The 20818-nt window shown below is 34.8% G+C and overlaps 1 protein-coding gene across 1 annotated transcript; it reads right to left on the reverse strand.

Moving 5' to 3' along the window:
* Positions 1 to 18416: 18416 nt before the first annotated feature.
* LOC135226292 (histone-lysine N-methyltransferase, H3 lysine-79 specific-like) lies at positions 18417 to 20425 on the reverse strand. The gene is made up of 3 exons (XM_064265732.1): positions 20237 to 20425; positions 19432 to 19545; positions 18417 to 18749 (listed from the first exon to the last, which is right to left on the reverse strand). The coding sequence occupies exons 1-3, from the start codon at positions 20423 to 20425 to the stop codon at positions 18417 to 18419; spliced, it is 636 nt and encodes a 211-aa protein (XP_064121802.1).
* Positions 20426 to 20818: the final 393 nt, after the last annotated feature.

The following is a 20818-nucleotide window of genomic DNA, read 5'->3' on the forward strand; positions in this document are numbered from 1 at the left end:
TAAATTCTTTCTTATGATACATCCATCTCTCTGCTCTCTCTCTCACACACACACACAACAGCAGCCCTCAAAAGTTATTGCATATGAATGCAAGATTCCTATAATGTATGAGTAGAGAAATGTTTTCCTAGTTGTAAATCAAAGATTATATCGGAACGATTTCCTGCTGCCTAGCAAAATGAAGTGAATAGTTATCAAGTTACCAATATCTGCCTGTTTAGATATATTATATATCTGGTGCAAAAAAGTTACACACACACTCCTCCCATACATGTATATAATATATATATATATATATATATAATAATATATAATACATTTATACATATGTATACTATATATATATACATATATATATCATATATCTGGTGCAAAAAAGTTACACACACACTCTTCCATATATAGTATATATATATATATATATATATATATATATATATATATATATATTAATTATATATAATATATATGTTACCCTCACGAACTTTTGATAGGGATTTATTAGCAGTTAATGTAATAGAACAATTCATAAAAATAAATAAACCAGATACTTTTGACAAATCATGACCATATACAATGGTATAGTTTACAATTCTGTTCATAAAACCAAAACTCATATAGAAAATGAAACGCCTCCATTCGAACATTGACATGTCCATTCTAAGAATAAAATATCACATTGTACTATAGTCTATTCGCATCTTCCTCCAGTAACCATACATCTTCGTGAGGCTCATTCTGAGATACCAAATAAAAGGAAAGATGCATAATAAAATACTCCATGAAAAAGAAAATGTTCACTGCACTGGTGTACCTCATAGACTGTATATAAAAACCGGATTATAAGAAGTCTTACTTTCTATGGCCATCCTCACAGTATCGCTGTTTCACCACACAACTCCAAAAGAAGCAAATTCTAGAAAGGTAGTGAACTATAATTCTATGGAAACCCCTCAAGCAGGGTGTAAATGACACGTAACAAATTCGGTTAAGGAAGGCTCACTTCAGATATCACCTGACAGACAAGCGACACAATTAATCCACGGATTAATCATTCTGTTCGTATACTTCCAATCATTTATCGAACTACTGATCATTCGAGATGAATGTCTGGGTAAGCTGAGTATTCTTTCTCTCGTAGATGACTCCAGCATCACACCGCGCCACAGAAGCACTGAATCTCGATTACCTAATGCAAAGAGAATCTCACTTTGTCTCTCGGCAGAACACTAAAGATTCTGAATCACCTTGTTCATAGTAGCACTCATATTTCAATACATATCAACATACCAACTTCAGTAGCTCGGCCACCACCCTGGACGTCCTCGTCCAAACATAGTTCATTTAAAATAAAACATTCACACGGCACTGGTTAAAAAAAAATCACATTCAAGCAAATATAAAAGAAAATATGAAGGTAGCTTGTCCTTTGGGAAGCTAAAGTTGATCTTATTTCCACTAAGAAAAACTGCGGCAAGCAATAAGTTCAGTTCCTTTTAACATTTCTTCATATCTGGATTTCTTACGAATCTAATCTCCCGGACGGCGTGCACTGCACAAGCCCATGTTGAGTGTGGCGCATGCGAATCCTTAGCATAGCAACGGACATCTCTGAGCGAAATATGGTGACTGTGGACTTGCCACCCACCATCATCCAAAAGGTCCCAGATCCTCCCAAAAAGTCAAAGGATATAGGTATATAAATAAATACCCTAACATAATTATATATATACACCACCATTATATATATATATATATATATATTAATTATATATATAATATATATATATATATATATATATAAAGCATAAATCATTAATATATATATTTATATATTAATTTTAATTAATATATCTATATATATATATATATATATTATATATATAATATATATTATATATATTATGCATAAAATCATAATATTATATATATATATATATATATATATATATATAATATATTATATATATATATACGTATATATATATATATTATATATACTATATAATTATATATATTAATTTATAATATATAATTATACATATACTATATACCTATAACCTCACCCAGTCAATACGTATATTCTAGCGTTAAAATTCATAATATATATATATATATAAATATATATATATATATATATATATAGTATATATATATATATATATATATGTTATATATATATATAATACTATATATATATTTTGATAACTTGATCACGAAATACATAAAACGTGATGTTATGTATAAATAAAGGTGATGCCACGGAGGAATGATAAGACGAGATTTACCAAGAATTTTTGGTCTACACGACCGTTTCCGAATGATCTTGGCAGTTCTCGTCTTTCCATTTTCCTCCGTGGCATCATCTTTATATAGATACTAATATTATATATATATAATATATAATATATATATATATACATAATATATATATAGATATATATATATATATATATTAATTATATATTATTCATATATGAAATGGGTGAGTTGAAATGTAAGAATGAGCATTGTTATGAACAAGGTGATTCTGCAGTCTTTTGTGTCTGCCTGAAGACAAAGCGAGGGTGTGTATACACACACACACACACACATACACACACATACATACATATATATATATATATATATATATACATATATATATATATATATAAGTGTGTGTGTTTGTGTGTGTGTGTGTGCGTTTGCGTGTCTGTGTTTGATTTTGAATTACGAAGAAATAAAACACGTGATGATTATACGAATAAAATTACATCCACGAAGGAGAATTGTAACACTGGATATGCTAAGTTCTTTCGTCTTATTACCAAGACATGGTCACAGCAACTAAAGTCTAAAGACACAAAGAAGCGTGAGGGAATACTAAAAGGTCGGGAGGTTACAGAACGGTCAGCAGATTAAAATCGAAAGATACTTATTGGCAATCCTCTTTACTTTCTCTTTCAATTCCTTTTGGAACATATGTTTTATAACCGGGTCAAAAGAAAATAATCCCTGACTAACATTAAAATTGCTCACCAGTTTAACTGAATCAACATAGATTCTAACAAGTTCATTGAATAGTTTCGTTGCAACGTAACAATATTTGGCTTTGCGTCCAAAGTATGAATGTAAAAATAAAGCATTATTTGTCTGAGCTGTTCTTACTGAATATTTGTGTTGTTTTATTCTGGTGTTTAAATCTTTACTGGTCTAAGCTAAGTGAAATAAATCACAATCCATACAAGGAATTTTGTATACAATATTGCTATCTTTTCGGGGGCCATTTTTTTTATAAGCATGTTTTATACTTTATTGTAGGTGAAAGATACATTTGTATTAAACAATTTTAAAAAAAGGTTTTACAGCTACAAATCCAATAAAATGTGGCAAACTAAGGCTGTTTGAGGGTACTTCTTTTTTTCTTTCCGATTTTTCATAGAAGGTCCTAATAGCTTTATTGTAACAAAAATCCATGATATGGGATCACAAAGCTGTCCCTATTTTTCTGATGTTTTTGAATTCTTGGTCTTAAAACTCAGGACTGACTATTCGTAAGACTCAAGGAAACACTAATGAAAAAACTGACATTTTCATATTTATATAATGTCCAGAATAATAGTGTACATATGTCAAATTATTTGTCTTTTTCATATAAATACTAAATTTGCAATTAAAAGGTTCCCTTTTAATATGAATGTCCTTAAAAGGTAAATAATCCTCTTTCCCTAACTCAAGTGTAAATTTGATAGAAGGGACTTGATTATTTAGTTGTGCCAATATATTTTTTACATCCAAATCTTTGGGTATGATGGCTAAAATATCACTAACATAACGGTACCATGTCACAGGAAAATGGAAAATCTTGGGAATGTACAGGCGTTGAAAAAATTCTAAATACAAATTTGAAAGACCAGGCGAAATTGGGTTTCCCACGGTTTATTGAGATCCGGTTTCTTTAACGTCCAAAATAAGCAAATAGCTTATTCAGGAAGCACATTTTTAAAAATAGTTTAGAGTATTGACCTTATTTAGGAAAAGAATTGACACAATTTGATTGTTTAGTAAATTCCTTTTACTATACCTCCGTTCATGATCTCTTTTCTTCCATCTTACTTTCCACCTTCTAACAATTGTTTCATTGTGCAATTGCGAGGTTTTCCTCCTACTGCACCTTTCAGTGTTGAATGACCTCATAGGTCCCAGTGCTTGGCCCTTGGCCTAAATTCAATATTGCATTCAATTCTATAAACGCCTTAGCAACGTGTTTTATTGTAAATTTACATGGAGATCGTACCCTCTAAGCATAATTGATACTTAACCTGATAAACTACTTTGAAGCCATAATATGTCAGCAGGTTCCTTTGAAGCATCTCCATCAAGGAAAAGATGAAGAACAGAAAGCGTTCTTTCCCAAAACCGTACTCGATGTAAGGGAGAATAAGTGACGTACAATAGAACTCGTTCCACGAGATAAATACTTGAGCGTCTAAGCATCGCACAAAAATTCCCTGGTGTGCAATTAGCGTGTCTTGTGCAAGAAAACTCTCTCAGTAAACTTCTTAACTTTTGTGCAGTTGGCCATTGAGCATGAGGAGGTTGTTTTAGGGGTTAATGGCATACATCTCTGAAATGTATCCACTAATTCAATATCCGTTTTCATCGAGGCTAAAAATAAACAGATTTCAACATAAATGTTTGCTTTCCAAAACAAATATATTTTATTCTATCTAGTTCATTAAAAGATGGATTTAAAGCGTTGAAATTAAAAATTTTAAATTTCTAGAAATTCAGGGATCATTTTTACTTATAATTATATTGATCTTTTTTTAGGGAAGATTTTTTTCGTTTGCTTCTTTTCTTCTGTTCATAACACCGTTTAATCTTGTGTTACATATTGTACGTCCCAAAAAAAAATAAAGGTGAATTATCCTTTGGTGTAGCTATGATGAATGTGCTGTGTCATTTATTTCAATATTATAAAGTCTGAAATACCCAAAGATTACTCATAGCTCCGAACCAATGATGGTGGCACCAGTCCGAGTATGACTCATGATAGTGGCGAGCGCTTCCTTCACTAGCCAGCCAAGTCACTCACCACTCACCAGCCAGTCTCTCGTTCACACAGCAGAACTCCAGGAGCGAAATAATTAGATAAGAGCTGAAACTTGTTACACATGTAGAGATGTGCGACTTGAACAACATATCAAAAGTCCCATGGCCTCCCGCGCTTGCGTAAGCCGCCATATTGGAAAATGGTTGCCATATTGGAATTCTCTTAAAGTTCAAATATCTCGTCAAATAATAGTTTTATAAAAAAAAAAAAAATACCGCTCAACAAAAGTTTGTCAAAACTTATTGTTTTGTAACACTGACTAGGTCATTTTACAAAATTATGCAAATTTATATGGAAAAAAGCATAATTACTGAAATTTAAGTAATAACTTATTTTCAAAGACAATTTCCACACAATGGTGGCCTGTATGAAAAAATGTATCGAAACAAATGTTGTAGAACAACATTCTCCTTTCGAAATATATATATATATATATATATATATATATATATATATATATATATATATATATATATATATATATATATATATATATACATATATATATTATATATATATATAAGTTTATGCATATTCTAAAAAATAAGGAAGTTATAAGGAGAAAATATGCAGAAACCCAAAAGGTCACACATACAAAATCCAACAGTATTTCTTTGTAATAAAAAATAGGCTTAAATTGCGAACATTCTGCTAAATTACTGAACTACAATGTCTTTATATACATCATTATAATCTTCTTAATAATGATATTGGAAAGGAACTTGTGCAAATTACCCTTTTTTTCAGAATCAAATAGGGTGCCTAAAAAAATATTTTGTGTAGAAATTGTGATGCATATTGTATTTGGATTTCTGCCTAGCATTTGCCTGTGGTATTCGCTTATTTAATGAAGTCACGTGCATCTTCTGTGATTTTTAAGCATATATATATTATGTTACCGAGGTTCTAACCTCGGTACAGATTCAAAAAGGAAAAATATGTTGGTAGCAATGACCTTATAGCAGCAAGGCAATGAGGTGACATTCTCTCTCTCTCTCTCTCTCTCTCTCTCTCTCTCTCACACAATTACCTAAGGTAACCAAATCAGACTCGTGAACTACAAAAATGCATTTATTTAATAACAACGTATTAAATCAGGTTCTTAACAAAATGATTAACTGAAAAAAAGTCAAATTCAAAATCAAAATAACTCAAATAACCCTGGGGATCAAACTAAACCTATCCACCCCTTTCTCTACAATAACTAACATTAGTTTAGTCACATCATAAGCAATTAGAAATGCCATAGCACAGTCTTATAAGTAACACCATCCCATCAGGGGAAAATCTCCATACTTCCCGGGTTTCCAGGACCAGAAACGTCTAGAAAACAAAAAGGATCGCACATAAATAATGACAAATAAACTAAAATGAGATAAACCTAAAAGTCATATGGAAAAGGCCATCTTTGAAATAAAAATACAAAAAGACAAGCCACACTTGGGTTTAAAAGTATTCTTACCCATTCTAGCTGTAACACAATCACTAAACACAATCAAGACATAGGGGCTGCTTCTAAGAGCTCATTATATCGGGGAACAGCTCGCACGCACGCAAGAACGAATTCTCTCAAGACATTCCCAGGTAATGACGTAACTACAAGTTCATGACGTCATATACAGATCATAGTCACATCCATAAAATCTACTCAAAACCAGATTATTGCTTCCACCTTTTCACGGGCACAGGACGTGGTCTGTTCTGCATCAACATCACACCACCCAAGGAGGTTGCGTCAACATTTTCGGAGCTAATGCAAAATCTGCCCTTTTAAGATCTCTTTCCACGGAGAGTTAAAATGATAAAATCTAGTATCCTTTTATAGAATGTAATTGCTCATCATATCCACTTATCAACCATCAGTCAATAAATATATATATGAAAATTCATAATCGCATTTTAATTATATTCTCCTCTATAATCATTTCACATATGCATATATATATATATATATATATAGATATATATATATATATATATATATATATATATATATATATATATATATACTGGTAAATGTATGCGAACAACTGAGAAGTAGAAGGATTTAGAGCTGCAGCTGCAACTGAACTGCTATCGCTTTTATCCACTAGTGCGGCAGTCTATGCTTATCTGATGTAAAATTTGTTGCTTTGAGTAAGCAATAAATATTAAGCAAGCATCTTTCAAAATATACGAAATTATTGTATATATGCCTAATGACTTTTTTTTTTTTTTTTTTTACTTACAGCCTATATATAACAGGAAACGGTAGTAGTACTACAGACTTGAGTCATTGCTTTTGTTTGTTACAGTTTCTTAGAAGTGTACATCCAGTTCATTCGAGTTAAGTCCTTTTTCACAGTTGTTTTCTTTAATTGATAAGTCTTCAAAGTTTTAATTAAATTGTAAAATATAAACGACTGGATCGGTCAAAAATCACAAAATTCTTATCTATTCTGAATGTTGTAAAGTTGTTAGCGTCTTTCTTTCATGCTGCTCTCAGTCTATCCTTATTTTGTTTGTTGCATGAAATGAATTAAATCACATTATTAGAATAAAACAGGTTAGACGAATGGTGTACTAGGTGGGGAGGGTAATGCCACAGTAGCTCTTTAAAATTCTAGCGGGAGAACAGTAGAGAACAGGGTATTAACAAAATCGGGCTCCAATTTATGGAAATCAAGAGTTTATCGATGTGTAAAATATTTCAAAAAGATTGGATCAAAATTAAAAATAATGTATTTTAAATGTGCTTCTCCTATAAGATCATAATGAACCCAAGCATCCAAAATGCTTTTCCAGTAACGCGAAAGAGGCACCTTATTTCTAACAGTTCCTGAAATACTACTCTGCCTTTTCTCATATTCAGCAATTTATTGGCTACTAAACCAAAAAGCTTTGTAGACATCATCTGGTTCTGACTTCGAGAATTGGTCTGTTATTTTGGGACCACTCCACTGCTTTATTACACATCCAATCCATACAGAGGTGACCGCAAGTGAGTTGCAGACATGCAGGCAACACTGGCGCCAATCACACTGGCCTCTTGGCAACAGACATTACACATATTCAACCATCATACATCTTCCCCCCCACCCCCTTCTCCCTCCTAAGATTATGGCATGGCAGAATGGCAAAATATTCAATGGAAATAATCAGTGATGGTAATAAGCAAATTAATGCACAGGTATCACAGCATACAGGGACAAGCATGGCAGCAATATAAATATACATAAAAATATGTCTGCAAAAATTAATTGTAGCCAGTTCGGCTTAATCAAAACAGAAGACAAGACAAGCATGAGGGACAACAAGATATAATTTTACAGTGTGGCACAAGCATGAGCATGGGCTAGCACTTAACATCACCCATCCATGAGAATTGCACTGTCTGCCTTTTTGGATGAGGTGGAGTGGGGTCCAGGTGTAGGGAAGTGGCCGGCGACGTTGGGGCTGCTGTTTTAGCACTTTCAGGTGCTTCCTGTTTCTGAGTGACACTCTACCGCTTCCATCCAGCCTAATGAGATACTGTCGGTGGCCCTTGGACTCCACTACCAACCCAGATAGATCCCAGGTTTTGTTTAAAGTTTTCTGCACTCTTACCTTGCAGCCTACAACAAGGGGTAGAAGCTCCCTGGTCCTAGCAAGTGGTTGGGTCTCCTCTTGGGACTCTGCCATTTGTAGTTCCCTCTTCTGGATTACCTCATCCCAGTGTCTCTCCACCTTGTAGTGCTGTCAGGGCGTTGGCACTCCATCTCTGAGCCGCCTACTGATGATGAGCTGTAGTGGGGACTTGTCGAACCCTTTAAGAGGGGTGTTGAGGTACTGAAGAATTGCCAGAGATGCCTTGTTGCAATCAAGGCTACCTCCTTTGCTTATATTAGACCTGATGATCCTCTTGGCAGTCTTGACTGCTGCTTCAGCCCTTCCATTCGACTGTGGGTAATGGGCTGACGAAAAGCTTGTGCCTAGCATAATGACTGCCAGTTTCTCCATAGTAAGCTTAAGTGTAAGTTTGTAAATAAAATTACGTTATAGTAACTGATTTATTTGAAATGTGACTTTCCATTCCCATTGAATAGATGTAATCTAGATAAGCCATACTAGCTAATCTAGGTAAGCCATACTAGTAATTACATTTATTATTTACATTCTGAAATTTTGTGTTGGCCCCTCAGGCAACCTTGATTCAAAATTCCATTTAACTCCTTCAAACCAGACTCGGAATGTAAAAGTGGCAGACCTTGCCAGCATTCCTAGCCGATTAGTATCACCAATTAGCATTCCTAGTAGTAAGGCTAGGAAGGAGATGAACCGAGAAAAATAATCCATAAATATTCACATGGCAAAAAGATAAAGGGTGACAGAACCAAAGCTAAAGACAACATGGCAAAGGTTATCATTATAATTGTTATTATAGTATTAAAGATACATTAGGGATAGATAGGATAAGAAGTTATTTAAGAAGTGTTTAAAAGAAGTGATTTTAGCTTGGTATCATAGCATAAACGCAACATTACCAAAAGTTCTTAAGTTAGCTGCAAGAATAAGTGCCCGCAAAATTCAGTGCTGTGTGATAGATACACCACTTCCAACATTGGTAGATGGTGCCAGTTAGGCATTTAAGAAGTGGTTTGCCAGGGACTTTAGTGCATCCCTTAGCCGTGAACAGTTAGCTAAGCGTGCTGATCAAAAACAGTTACGGCAAAGGAATGTACAATTCCATCGTCGGTGAAGTGTTGTTAGAAAATTCGTGTTAGTAATAATACCACATGTTGACAACTCTTAGCATAGTTCGCTGACACATGCGAGCCCTTGCCTTGCCAACTACAACCGAGATTGCCTGATCAAACCTTAGTTTAATGTTTTAAACCAATTAAGATCATTGCTAATATTTAAGTTTTAAAAATTTAAGCCTACATATCGGCACCAATCATTGAGGCAGAAAAGTTTAGTGTTCCTTGCTTTAAATCCTAAAATAGCCATCGAGTCGTCATTTTTAAAATCGCTTTCACTCTCATAGCTTCGCCACCATGAACTTCTCCATTCCATTTCACATAGTTCACTCACTGAGTGAAATTCCATTCCTTTTTACACCCTAACATAACCTCTAATGTGAATATTTTGATAATCAATTTAACAACATTACAACCATTTAACTTGTCATAATGGGAGCTACATAAATTACATGAATTAAAAAAGTAAATTTTAAATAAGTAACTTAAAGTAATCATTCAAGATAAATGCGTAATTCAAATAAAGCAAAGTGTAAGTTCCTGTACAATACGCGTGTTTGCTCATTCGAGAGAGAAAACCCATTAACTCATAAAGCCAAGGGAAAAAACTTTTCCATTATTATCCAAATCCTTGACTTTTTTTGTCTTTCATTCACACATAGTGCAGAAACGTGCATACTTGCCGTGTTCCTTGTACTGGTCTCCAGCCAGTAGAGTGAGCTCATGCACTTCTTAGAGGGAATGCACTACCATTAATAATCATTATTATTTGTCTTGCACGAGTGGGTTTTCATTATCCAAGACTTGCATTTACCGCAAGTACCAGATCTCACATCAAGTGCAAACCCAAATCTTTCCATTCCTTATGTCAGGAAGCAGCCACTAGTTCTTAGAACTAGCCACTCACAAGTGCAAGTCAAGGTTTTCTTTTCACCAGTGCCACTAATCTGAGGCACTGCCACCAACTAAGGCTACTGAAGCGCTTACTTGTACTTTCCCCTCTACTACTTGCTTACACTGCCTCAGCAGAGTGCCATTTCCTTCAGTGTGATTTTTTTACGGCACCTTGGTGTCATTCACCAGAACACGCCAGCACCTTAGTGCCACCAAGACAGTCTTCCAATAAGAGCCACTGCACCTGTACCTGACATAAAGAGTGCCAATTCATCACCGTACCGCCATAAGGACCATTGCTCATTCAGGATCGCTCCCATTCATTATTGTGTCCTCCCATAACGGATCATTATTTCTTCAGGATCTCTCCAATTCGTCAGCGTATCCGCCCTGTAAGGATCAGTATTCCTTCAGGATCACTCCAATTCGTCAACATATATGCCATGAAGATAATTATTCCTTCATGATCACTCCACTCCTTAACATATCTGCCTATAAGGACAATTGTTCCTTCAGGATCTCTCCAATATATCAGTGCATCCACCCATAGGGATTGCTCCATCAGTGCAGCCTCTGCATGGTACACTCTACCACAATACCACCAAGTTGCCAGACCTTTCCCATAGCCATCATCACCAACCAGAACAATATCAGCCGAACAATACACTGCCTTCATGAACCTGGGAATGGATGCAGGCCTCATAGGTAGTTACAAGGAGTTACGAGGATTAGGATGTCTCAAAGACTTGTTAGTCAATCTGAGGAGACATCATGTGCTCACTTGTCTGTAGAAGTGGGTTTTACTGTGCATTCAGTGTCCTAATGATTTTGTCTAGCTTTCTTTTAAACTCTTCTACATCGTTGCTGTTTACAACTTCTGGTGGCAGTTTATTCCACATGTCACATATCTTGTATGCAAAGAAGTTCCCACAATGGGATGTGTTGTATCTCTTCAGTTCTAGTTTCCATCCATTATTTCTTGTCTGGTTTTCGTTTAATGTAAATAGGTTACGTCTACTTTTTGTTATGCCTTTCAGTATTTTAAATGTTTCTATTAGTTGTCCTTGCAATTGTCGGTAGGGATCTACCACATGAGTACAGGAGCGGATAGACGCTGCCCAAAGACTAGAAAGGAAGGCAAAAGAATATGAGAGGAAGCATGAGCTAGCTATCAATGAAAAGGAGCTCGAACTGGGAGAAGAAATTATCCCTAAGTCTTTGATCATTTTGACTTCTCCATGTCTTTTTAACAATGATCCTTTTCTTGTCTTCACCTCTGAAGAGATGAGTCAATTATAACTAAGATTATGATGAGTCGCATTTTGGATCTGTAAGAATAGACTTTTATTAGATTTCACTAAGTGTTTTATGCGTATAATATTTTCAGTCCAAAACCAATCTAACACTGTTTTATATATTTATCTATATCTAACTCCGTCGGTTTCGGGGATTATAACCCTTTTTTAATATAATTCTATTATCTTCTACAGCTTTTTCCTATCTTATGTTATCTATAAATTCAGTGGACCATGGGTCTGCCTTTACGATTTTTATATGATTCCAGTGGAATCATATAAAAATCACTTTCATTAATTACTCTATATTTTTTTTATTTCAGCAATTCAGCAATTCTATATGGTCCAGTGAACTTAGGAGATACTTTCACATTTGGCCCTCCTTGAATGTGATTCTGTACATATATTTGATACATACAGTAATGTCTGGTTTAATGGCCTTTTTATCATAATATTTGGCATGAGACTCATGGACCTCCTTTAGTTTAGCCCTTGTTTACATGAATGTCTCGTAAGTACGTCTGGTTTTCCATGCAACATAACCGTCATAGTTAGAACTTTGTTTATAAGCGGTTATTTGACATTTATTTATTTCATAAAATTCACACATTTTCTTTAAAAGATCGCTAGTAAATTCAGCAGCATTATCAGAAAGAAGAACTCGTGGGCATGAATGTCTTGTGATATTTCTAGATTTAAGAGCTTCTGCCACTGTAGTTGCATCCCTGTTTCTTACTGGTATTATTTCTACATATCGTGTTAGATAGTCTAAGAAGACTAATATTTGCTCATTTCTTCTAACAGTACTGGGAAATGGACCTAAAAAGTCCATAGTTAGTACTTGGAATGGGTTTAATTCTGAAGGATATTTTTCAAGTGGAGCTTTAAGATTTACGTTACCCTTATGTTGATTACAAACTATACAGTTATGTACAAAGTTCTTGGCATCTTCACTACATTTTGTCCAAAAAATAATTTCTGGTCTTTTTGATTCCTGGATGTCCTGCTAACTTATATGAGTGTGTTAGTTCTAAAATTTCTCTGGTTAGTGTTTTTGTGATGCATAGTCAAGAACAACCATTTTTCTCGGTCGGCCTTTCATACAACAATCCATTTATTAATTGAAAGTCATGTTTTAATGATTCATCTAGTAATATCTGTCCTACTATTTGTTTGATTTCTACATCTCTATCTTGTTGTACTTTTACTCTTTCTAAATCTAAATCTACAACTTAACAACTAAAACAAAAGGTATTAGTTGTAATGCATTTTTCTTTTTCTTCTTGAGATCTGGATAATGCATCTGCCAAAATTTTAAATATTCCTGGAATATATCTGAATTCTGGGGCAAATTCTAATGCACTAATGAACTATCTATTGAATTTCATGTTATTGGTGATGGCTCTCTTTTTAAACAAGTCAAAAATAGCTTGTGATCAGTAAGTATATTAACTTTATGACCCAAAAGTATGTCTAAACTTCTTTAAACCCCAATATAAAGCTAGACACTCTCTTTCTGTTTTCCTACTATAATGTCCATCTGCTTGGTTTAAAACTCTACTAGCATAATATACTACCCTCATCCTATTTTTACACTTTTGTAACAATACAGCTCCTAGCCCTGTACTTGAGGCATCGCAAGCCAAATAAAAGTCTTTGATAAAATCTGGGTAGACTAAAACAGGGCTCCTGGTCATTTTGTTCTTCAGTGTTTGAAAGGATGTTTCTTATTCGTCCTTCCATTCATATTTAACATCCTTTTTGGTTAGTTCTGTCAAAAGTCTGACTATAGTATCAAACCCTTTTATAAAAGGTCTATAATAACCTACCATACCTAGGAACCTTCTTAATGCTTTTATGTTAGTGAGAGCTGAATAATCAATCATTGCATTTATTTTACCGGCCTGCATGTGCAGCCCGTCTTCACTAATTACATGACCCAAGTATTCTAATGATTTCATCAGGAATTGACATTTCTTTAATTTTATTTTTAGTCCTGCAATTCTTAATCTCTCTAGGACCATTTCTAATGTTCTGAGGTGGCTTTGTAAGTCTTTACTAAAAATGATAACGTCGTCCAAGTGTACTGCAATATTTTCAATAATTCCTAGAATTTGTAACATTAATCTGACAAATGTTTAAGGGGCTGATGTGAGTCCAAATGGCATTACTTCAAACTGTAAATGTTCTTTATGTCTACTGAAGGTTGTGAATTGTTTTGATTCTTCATCGAGAGGAATTTGCTAATATCCACTAAGCAAATCTAAGGATGAAAATGTTTTTGCCTCCTAATTGAGCTAACATATCTGGGATTACCGGTATTGGCATTCGATTGCGGAACTGTGTTCAAGTTTAACTTTCTATAGTATATGACAAGTCTCCAACTGCCAACCTTCTTTGGAAAAAGTAATAATGGAGAATTATATGGAGATTTAGAAGGAATTACTACTCCATCTCTTTTCATTTCCTCTATCAAATTGTCAACTATGGGTCTCTCTGGCTTATTGGTAATTTGTAATTAGGAATAAAAAATGGCCTGGCTCTATCATTTAACAAAATTCTATGTTGTGGAACATTTTTTATTCCTAGTTTATCTACTAAAGCTATTACATTTCTGTATTTCTCTAGCACCTGAATTAACTAGATTCTATTTTTCTGGAAAATCTGTTTTATTCACTTCCTGATTTATTTTAGAGTTTTGGCCATTTATAGAGAAAAAATGCTATTTCTTCTACTGGTAGTAAAGGATTGTTAATAGAGATTCCTATGCAAAAGGCAATGCCTGCTTATATTGTTAGTCTGTTATCTGAATAGTTTTGGACATAGGCTTTGCAGTTATCACCATTCATGTGGACTAGTGAATTATCTATTCTGACAAAGTCTGGCCATTCTTCATTCAATAATATAATACTTTTATCTTTTATATCCTCCTTTGATCTCAAATAAATTTTTGTTAAACATTTTGGATACAAAGTTACTCCTCTACTCAGTATAAATTGTACTTTATTATCATCAGCTGTGCTAACAAAACATATTTCTTCTTCTTTTATGCATGAAAAATAGCAAAGTTCTGTAACTCCAGTGGTTTCTTCTGTTACTTCTATTATGCTATTTATATCTGATTTATTTATTCTATTTAAGAGCAATACTTCATTTAATACTTTCCTTTCACTTTCACAAGTCATTACTACAATTACTACATTACTATGGGTATAGGCGCCTTGAGTTTCGTTATATTCAGTGTATTGGTCATCATAATTATTTATATCTGAGTATAAATCAACTGCATGTGCATATCTCAACAATTCGTTATTTTCTAACTGTGGGAATTCCTCTATTTTATCTTTTTTCCCTTTATCTTGTTTGTTCTTACTTATCTGCTCTTCCCGTATGTCTGTCTCGCTTGTCGAAACTGTCCCAGACAAATTGATCGGATTGGGGTGAGACTTTCTTCGTCAAGCGTAAAGCATACGCTCTTCTGATTATCCTGTTTCAGGCTAATCTTTCCTTCACTGCTCTTTAATACTATTCCACATCTTCTCATTAAATTAAATGAGAACAATACTTGTGCGGGAAAAACACTTTCTTCTAAAACTAGAAGACGTTCAATAAATTTGTGGGACAAAATATCTATTTCTAGTTTCACATTCCCCCAACCCTTTAAGCTGTTTTCCTGCTATTCCTTTCATTGCTCTACTTTGACCCTGAATCTGAGTTTCTGCAATGCCTAAATATCTGGTTAAAGTTATTTTATCAATTATATTTACAGTGCTACCTGAATCAATGAGTACAGTACATGTCTTTCCATTTATTGGAATCTTTACAATAGGCAGATCCTTTCTGCTTATTTTTTCTTCTTTCGTGGAAAATGCTACCTCTTTGCTATGTAAATAGGAAAATGGGAACGGATTTACTTTCCTTTCTCTGTAAAGGGGTTAATTGCCACTGACTTGTTGACTTATTTGTATTTGGATGATTGTTACTATATCGGCCATCTCCCTATTGGCTTCCTGACTATTGAACCAACAGTTTTTAGTTAAATGCCCGACCTTTTTACAAACTGTACAGATTCTAGGTTTTCATTAGTGGGATGACTGGTATACCAGCAGTTTTCACATCTTTTTGACCTAGTTCCTTGAGCTTGACTATTTACTGGCTTTGAATTATTCGTATCTGAATATTGACCATTCATATATCTTACGGGTGGACCATTCCTTGATTGATTTTGTTCCTTTCTGGTTTGGATTCAATTTTTTCCTGTTATTTTGTGCATATTTCCTTTGAAAGAAAGTTTGTCTATTCCCTGAATGTCTAGAATCATCGTTATACTGGTTACTTCTTTTATATGAATCATTTATATTTCTGGCCTTACTTTAATTTTGAGCTTCTGCTATCCCTAAAATTCCTTAGAAATTCTATATCTTTCTTTTGGATTTGTTGTCTCATCGATATTAATGCTGTAAGGCTATCATTCACTGGATCAATTTTAACCTTCTTAAAAGCCTTCTTTTCTTTTTCTTCAAAGGTTCCAAATGACAAATCACCGAAATCATTCTTCTTTCCTATTGTGATACTAGTTTTCTTAAATCTGCCACTACTCTGTGTACCGATCCTTCGATATCGGTATGAACATTTGATATTGACTCCATCAAAATGCTGTGTAAGAAGTTTGTTAATATCAATAATATCAAATTGACAAACAAACTCTTTTAAATTCAGCATATGTGGTTATTTTACTGAATCTAACTGAAATCAAAGTTCTATGTGGATCATCTTTTTCTGAACTAATGAGAAGCAAGGCTTCGTTAATTTGACCTCTTTCACTTGTTATTACCCCTGTAGATGCAACTGTCTGCATCAGCTAACCACAGGTTTACAGAGTATGATTCTAATCTATTTTTGTCAGGATCTGAACTGTCTACTCTTCCACAGAAACTAGTGGCTTGCATAATGATTGCTGCCTTCGTCATTGTTCTAAATTGAAATGTGTTAGTATTATCATATTATTATTATTACTATTATTACTATTGTTATTAATATTTGTGGTAGTAGTATTAGTAGTTTCTTGAGTTAATGTTATTCGTGAATTCGGCACTGGAATTCGGCTACGTCTGTCTGGTGTCATTCGTAAATTGTATGGACTATTCCTAACAGTATTCAACAATTCATTAAATATACCTATATATATAACGTCTATAAAAAATAATAGCAACACAAAATTTTGAGAGAGAGAATATAAAAGTTTTTATTCCAGCTTTCAGAGAGAATATGATAATAACAGTTTTTATACCTTCTAAGAGAGAGAAAAAAAAAACTTCAACACAACTCATTTTTCTGTTGTTCATTATCACTGTTTCTCTTAATTCTTTAATTTTCCCTTTTCCGCGACCAACACAGGAGTTCACTGATTACTGCTGATTATGCCGTCCTCCTCTGGCTTCGTTGTACTTTTCAGATTCAATTGTTTGATTACACCGTCGACCATCATGGATTCGTCTCCTTAGATTTAACAGTAATGATGTTTTTAACAGGAACTGTTGTCGTACATGTGAAATGTACTCATCTGTTTAACGGGAATGGTCGCCATACATGTGAAATGTACTCATCCGTTTTAGCAGATTGTGTATAGAGATCTGTTTGTGTGTGTCCTATTGATAACAACTAACACATGACGGGGTATTGTTGTCATAAGAGTGAATCTTATTCATCCCATTATGATAGTAAATACCACTGTCGTTGCTACTGTTACACTACGATGTTTGCCGTCTCACGTTGACTTGTTCTTGAGTTCTGTTACAGTTGTGGCTTGTTGTTCAAACTTCAGGGAATTTTGTTTCCTAGCCATGGGGTTTCTTAAGCAATTTCGTTTGTAAAGTTTATTTCACTACCCGCTGCTATGGTTTCAGCTTCTGCACGGGGGAATGTTTTCTTGTCGATGTGCCTCATCGGTGACATGTTATGAGTCGCCTCGCCATCTGTTATTCTTGTTATAACTCGCCTTTGTTATTCTTGTATGTTTTCCTTTCTTGTTATGCCTTTCTTCGATATTCTTTAGCGCTGCCACTAGTGTAATAAATTTTATATTTATCCCACCGCTGCCACCAAATGTAATGGACTTTTTATTCTTTGTCCTTTTTATTTTTATTTGTAGGCGACCAGTGAATTGTAGTCTTCTTATATTTATTGTATTGTAGATTGTACATTCTCTGGTTTCTTGTAGAAATTCTTTAAAGTCTCAGGATGCTAGAAGGACACAGTGGAGTTTTTCTTACTTCAATCACACAAAATAAAATATACAATAATTGACATACAAGTTTAGTATGTACTGAGGTGCTGTAATATTATGACGTGTCGATGTTGAAGCCTTTCTTCCCCACAGCTGGTAAGGCACACAACCTCACCATGTCATTACTAATTTTCTTCTCTTTCGTACTCTGCTTGTCTGCTTCTTCTCCATGAAATCAAAATTTGACAATATTCATCCAATTCAGCATCACCTGGTATATCTGCAGGTCTATGCTTCCTCATCAGCAAACCTTCCTTCAGATAATAACAGGCAGGAGTTCGTTGCATCTCTTCTTGATCAACAGCTCTGAAAAACAAATCAGCTAACGATGTATCCTTCTTCTGCAGCTCCATTAGCTTCTCTCTTGTCACTTGACCAACTTCAAGGACTGAGCTCTCAACATCTGCTAACTCAGCTACTGTAGTTTCACTACTATCTTCAGGAACACTCTGACTAATCTAAGTCATTCAAGGAAACAGGCTCTTTTTCAACTTCTCAGAATATCTCTTCTATGTCATCAATATGACAAACATCCCTTTCCTGGAACAGCTCTTCTAAGCTAAAAGATCCTTCACTTGATCCTTGTTGGGTATGTAAATCCCTAGTCTCTTCACCTACAGGAAAAGGTGGAGTTATTTTTCTCTAAATCTACCGAAGGACTAATTCCCAATGGTTTGTCTGCCACTATAGGACAAGGAACAACTGGTAGACTACCAGCTTCATTACTCAACAGAACACGTACACCTTCCACAGCCAGTGAGTACTTCACAACAAAATCAACATTCGCTGTCACCAATTCACACAGTAGGTGTAAGGGGCATATAGGAGTTACCTCTTCTCCTCCTGTACCTTTCAAAATAACTTAACCTCCTGTGAGATTCTTCTCCAACTGAAGGTGAGAACCACGTACTACCACACTGTGGTTGCTCTCTGCATCACGTAATACCTTGACTGGTACCTACACACTCCCTCCTTGAGTTGTCAGGGTAGCCTCATAGATTTATTGCTTAAAGACCTCCAAACTGATCAGCCACTCATGAGGATACATTTCCATTGGTTGCTAAATACTCAGCTTGTTCAGTTTTCAGTCTGCTCTGTAGTCTGATTTTTCGTCACACTGCTCTTCATAATTTGTTTCACCTGGTCACTATCTTTCACCACTTGACCAACTGGCTTTGACTGCTGATGTGTCTGATAACACTCTCGAGTGTAGTGTCCTGCTCTTCCACACTTGAAGCAGACAACATTAGGGTTCTGTATGTGTCTTGACAATCAAGATGAGGATCGCACATCAGATTGCTGTGGGGTATTGCTTTACATTGTGTTGATATTACCACTTGTAGGATTCCCATTATTGAATTTGTTTCTGAAATGTGGATGAGACTTAAAACTTGTGTGTTGTTGATTCTAGTACAAGCTTGACATTATAGTTCATTTTGCTACTAATTATGTTATAGTCTTCACTCAGGGTAGCTCTCTCTCTCTCTCTCTCTCTCTCTCTCTCTCTCTCTCTCTCTCTCTCTCTCTCTCTCTCTTAAATAGGCTCTTATGTGTTCAGGAATTCCCCTGAGATATTGTTCAATAACAAGCAATTCTTCCAGATCGTCCATAGTTTTAACTTTAGCAGCCCCCAACCATCCATTAAAATACTCCCACTTCGTAGGCAGAATACAAGAAAGTTACCTTGTCATCTTTTCTTAAAGATCTGAATCTTTCATTGAAGTACTCTGGGGTCATCTGGTAGACTTGTAACAGCTGTTAACGCTAAATAAGCACTTCTCCCTTTACCAATCAGACACTTTGTAACATGAATGACCATTTATCTTCTGGCCATCCCGAACCTCAAGCCACTTTTTCAAAATTATCGAAGAACTCATCCAAACCTTCTTCAGTAAACATAGGGATTAACTTCTGCACTCTCACTACATCAAATAGAGGCTCTAACTCTTGTCAGTTCCATCTCCCTTTCAAAATCTTCCTGCATCCTTGCTCTTTCTCTTTCCTCTTTTATCCTTTCTCCTTCCTCTTCTACTGCTTTTTCCTTTTCTCTTTCTCTTCTTTCTCTTTTCTGCCTGTCTTCTCTTTCTCTTCGTTCTCTTTTCTGTCTGTCTTCTCTTTCTCTCTCAGTCTGCATTCTCTCTTACAGCTTGCAGTCTCTCTCTTTCAGCCTGCATTTTTAGCTTAATCAAACCTTCTTTTGCTTCTGTGGATCTAATCTCTAACTCTGTATCACCTTTCTCTTTCTTTTCCTCATGCTTATTTACAACATCAGCCTATGCTACATTCAATAACTCTTGAGCTAATTCTAATTCATCTTCATCAGGTATTCTACCGAAGTCTGTTAATTCTTTCATAGCAAGGCCTCTTATTTGTTCCTTTAACATACTGCTAGACAGATTACCACCACATGCTACTGCTAAAACACTACACTGTGCCATAGTCAGAGCTGCTAAAAGTTCCTGAACGTCAAACAGAGCCACTTTCTCTAAATTACTCAACTAACAATTCAATACAATAAAATGCAAAA

The sequence above is a fragment of the Macrobrachium nipponense genome, chromosome 14 (assembly GCF_015104395.2).
Source record: "Macrobrachium nipponense isolate FS-2020 chromosome 14, ASM1510439v2, whole genome shotgun sequence".
In the NCBI taxonomy this organism is placed as follows: Eukaryota; Metazoa; Arthropoda; class Malacostraca; order Decapoda; family Palaemonidae; genus Macrobrachium; species Macrobrachium nipponense.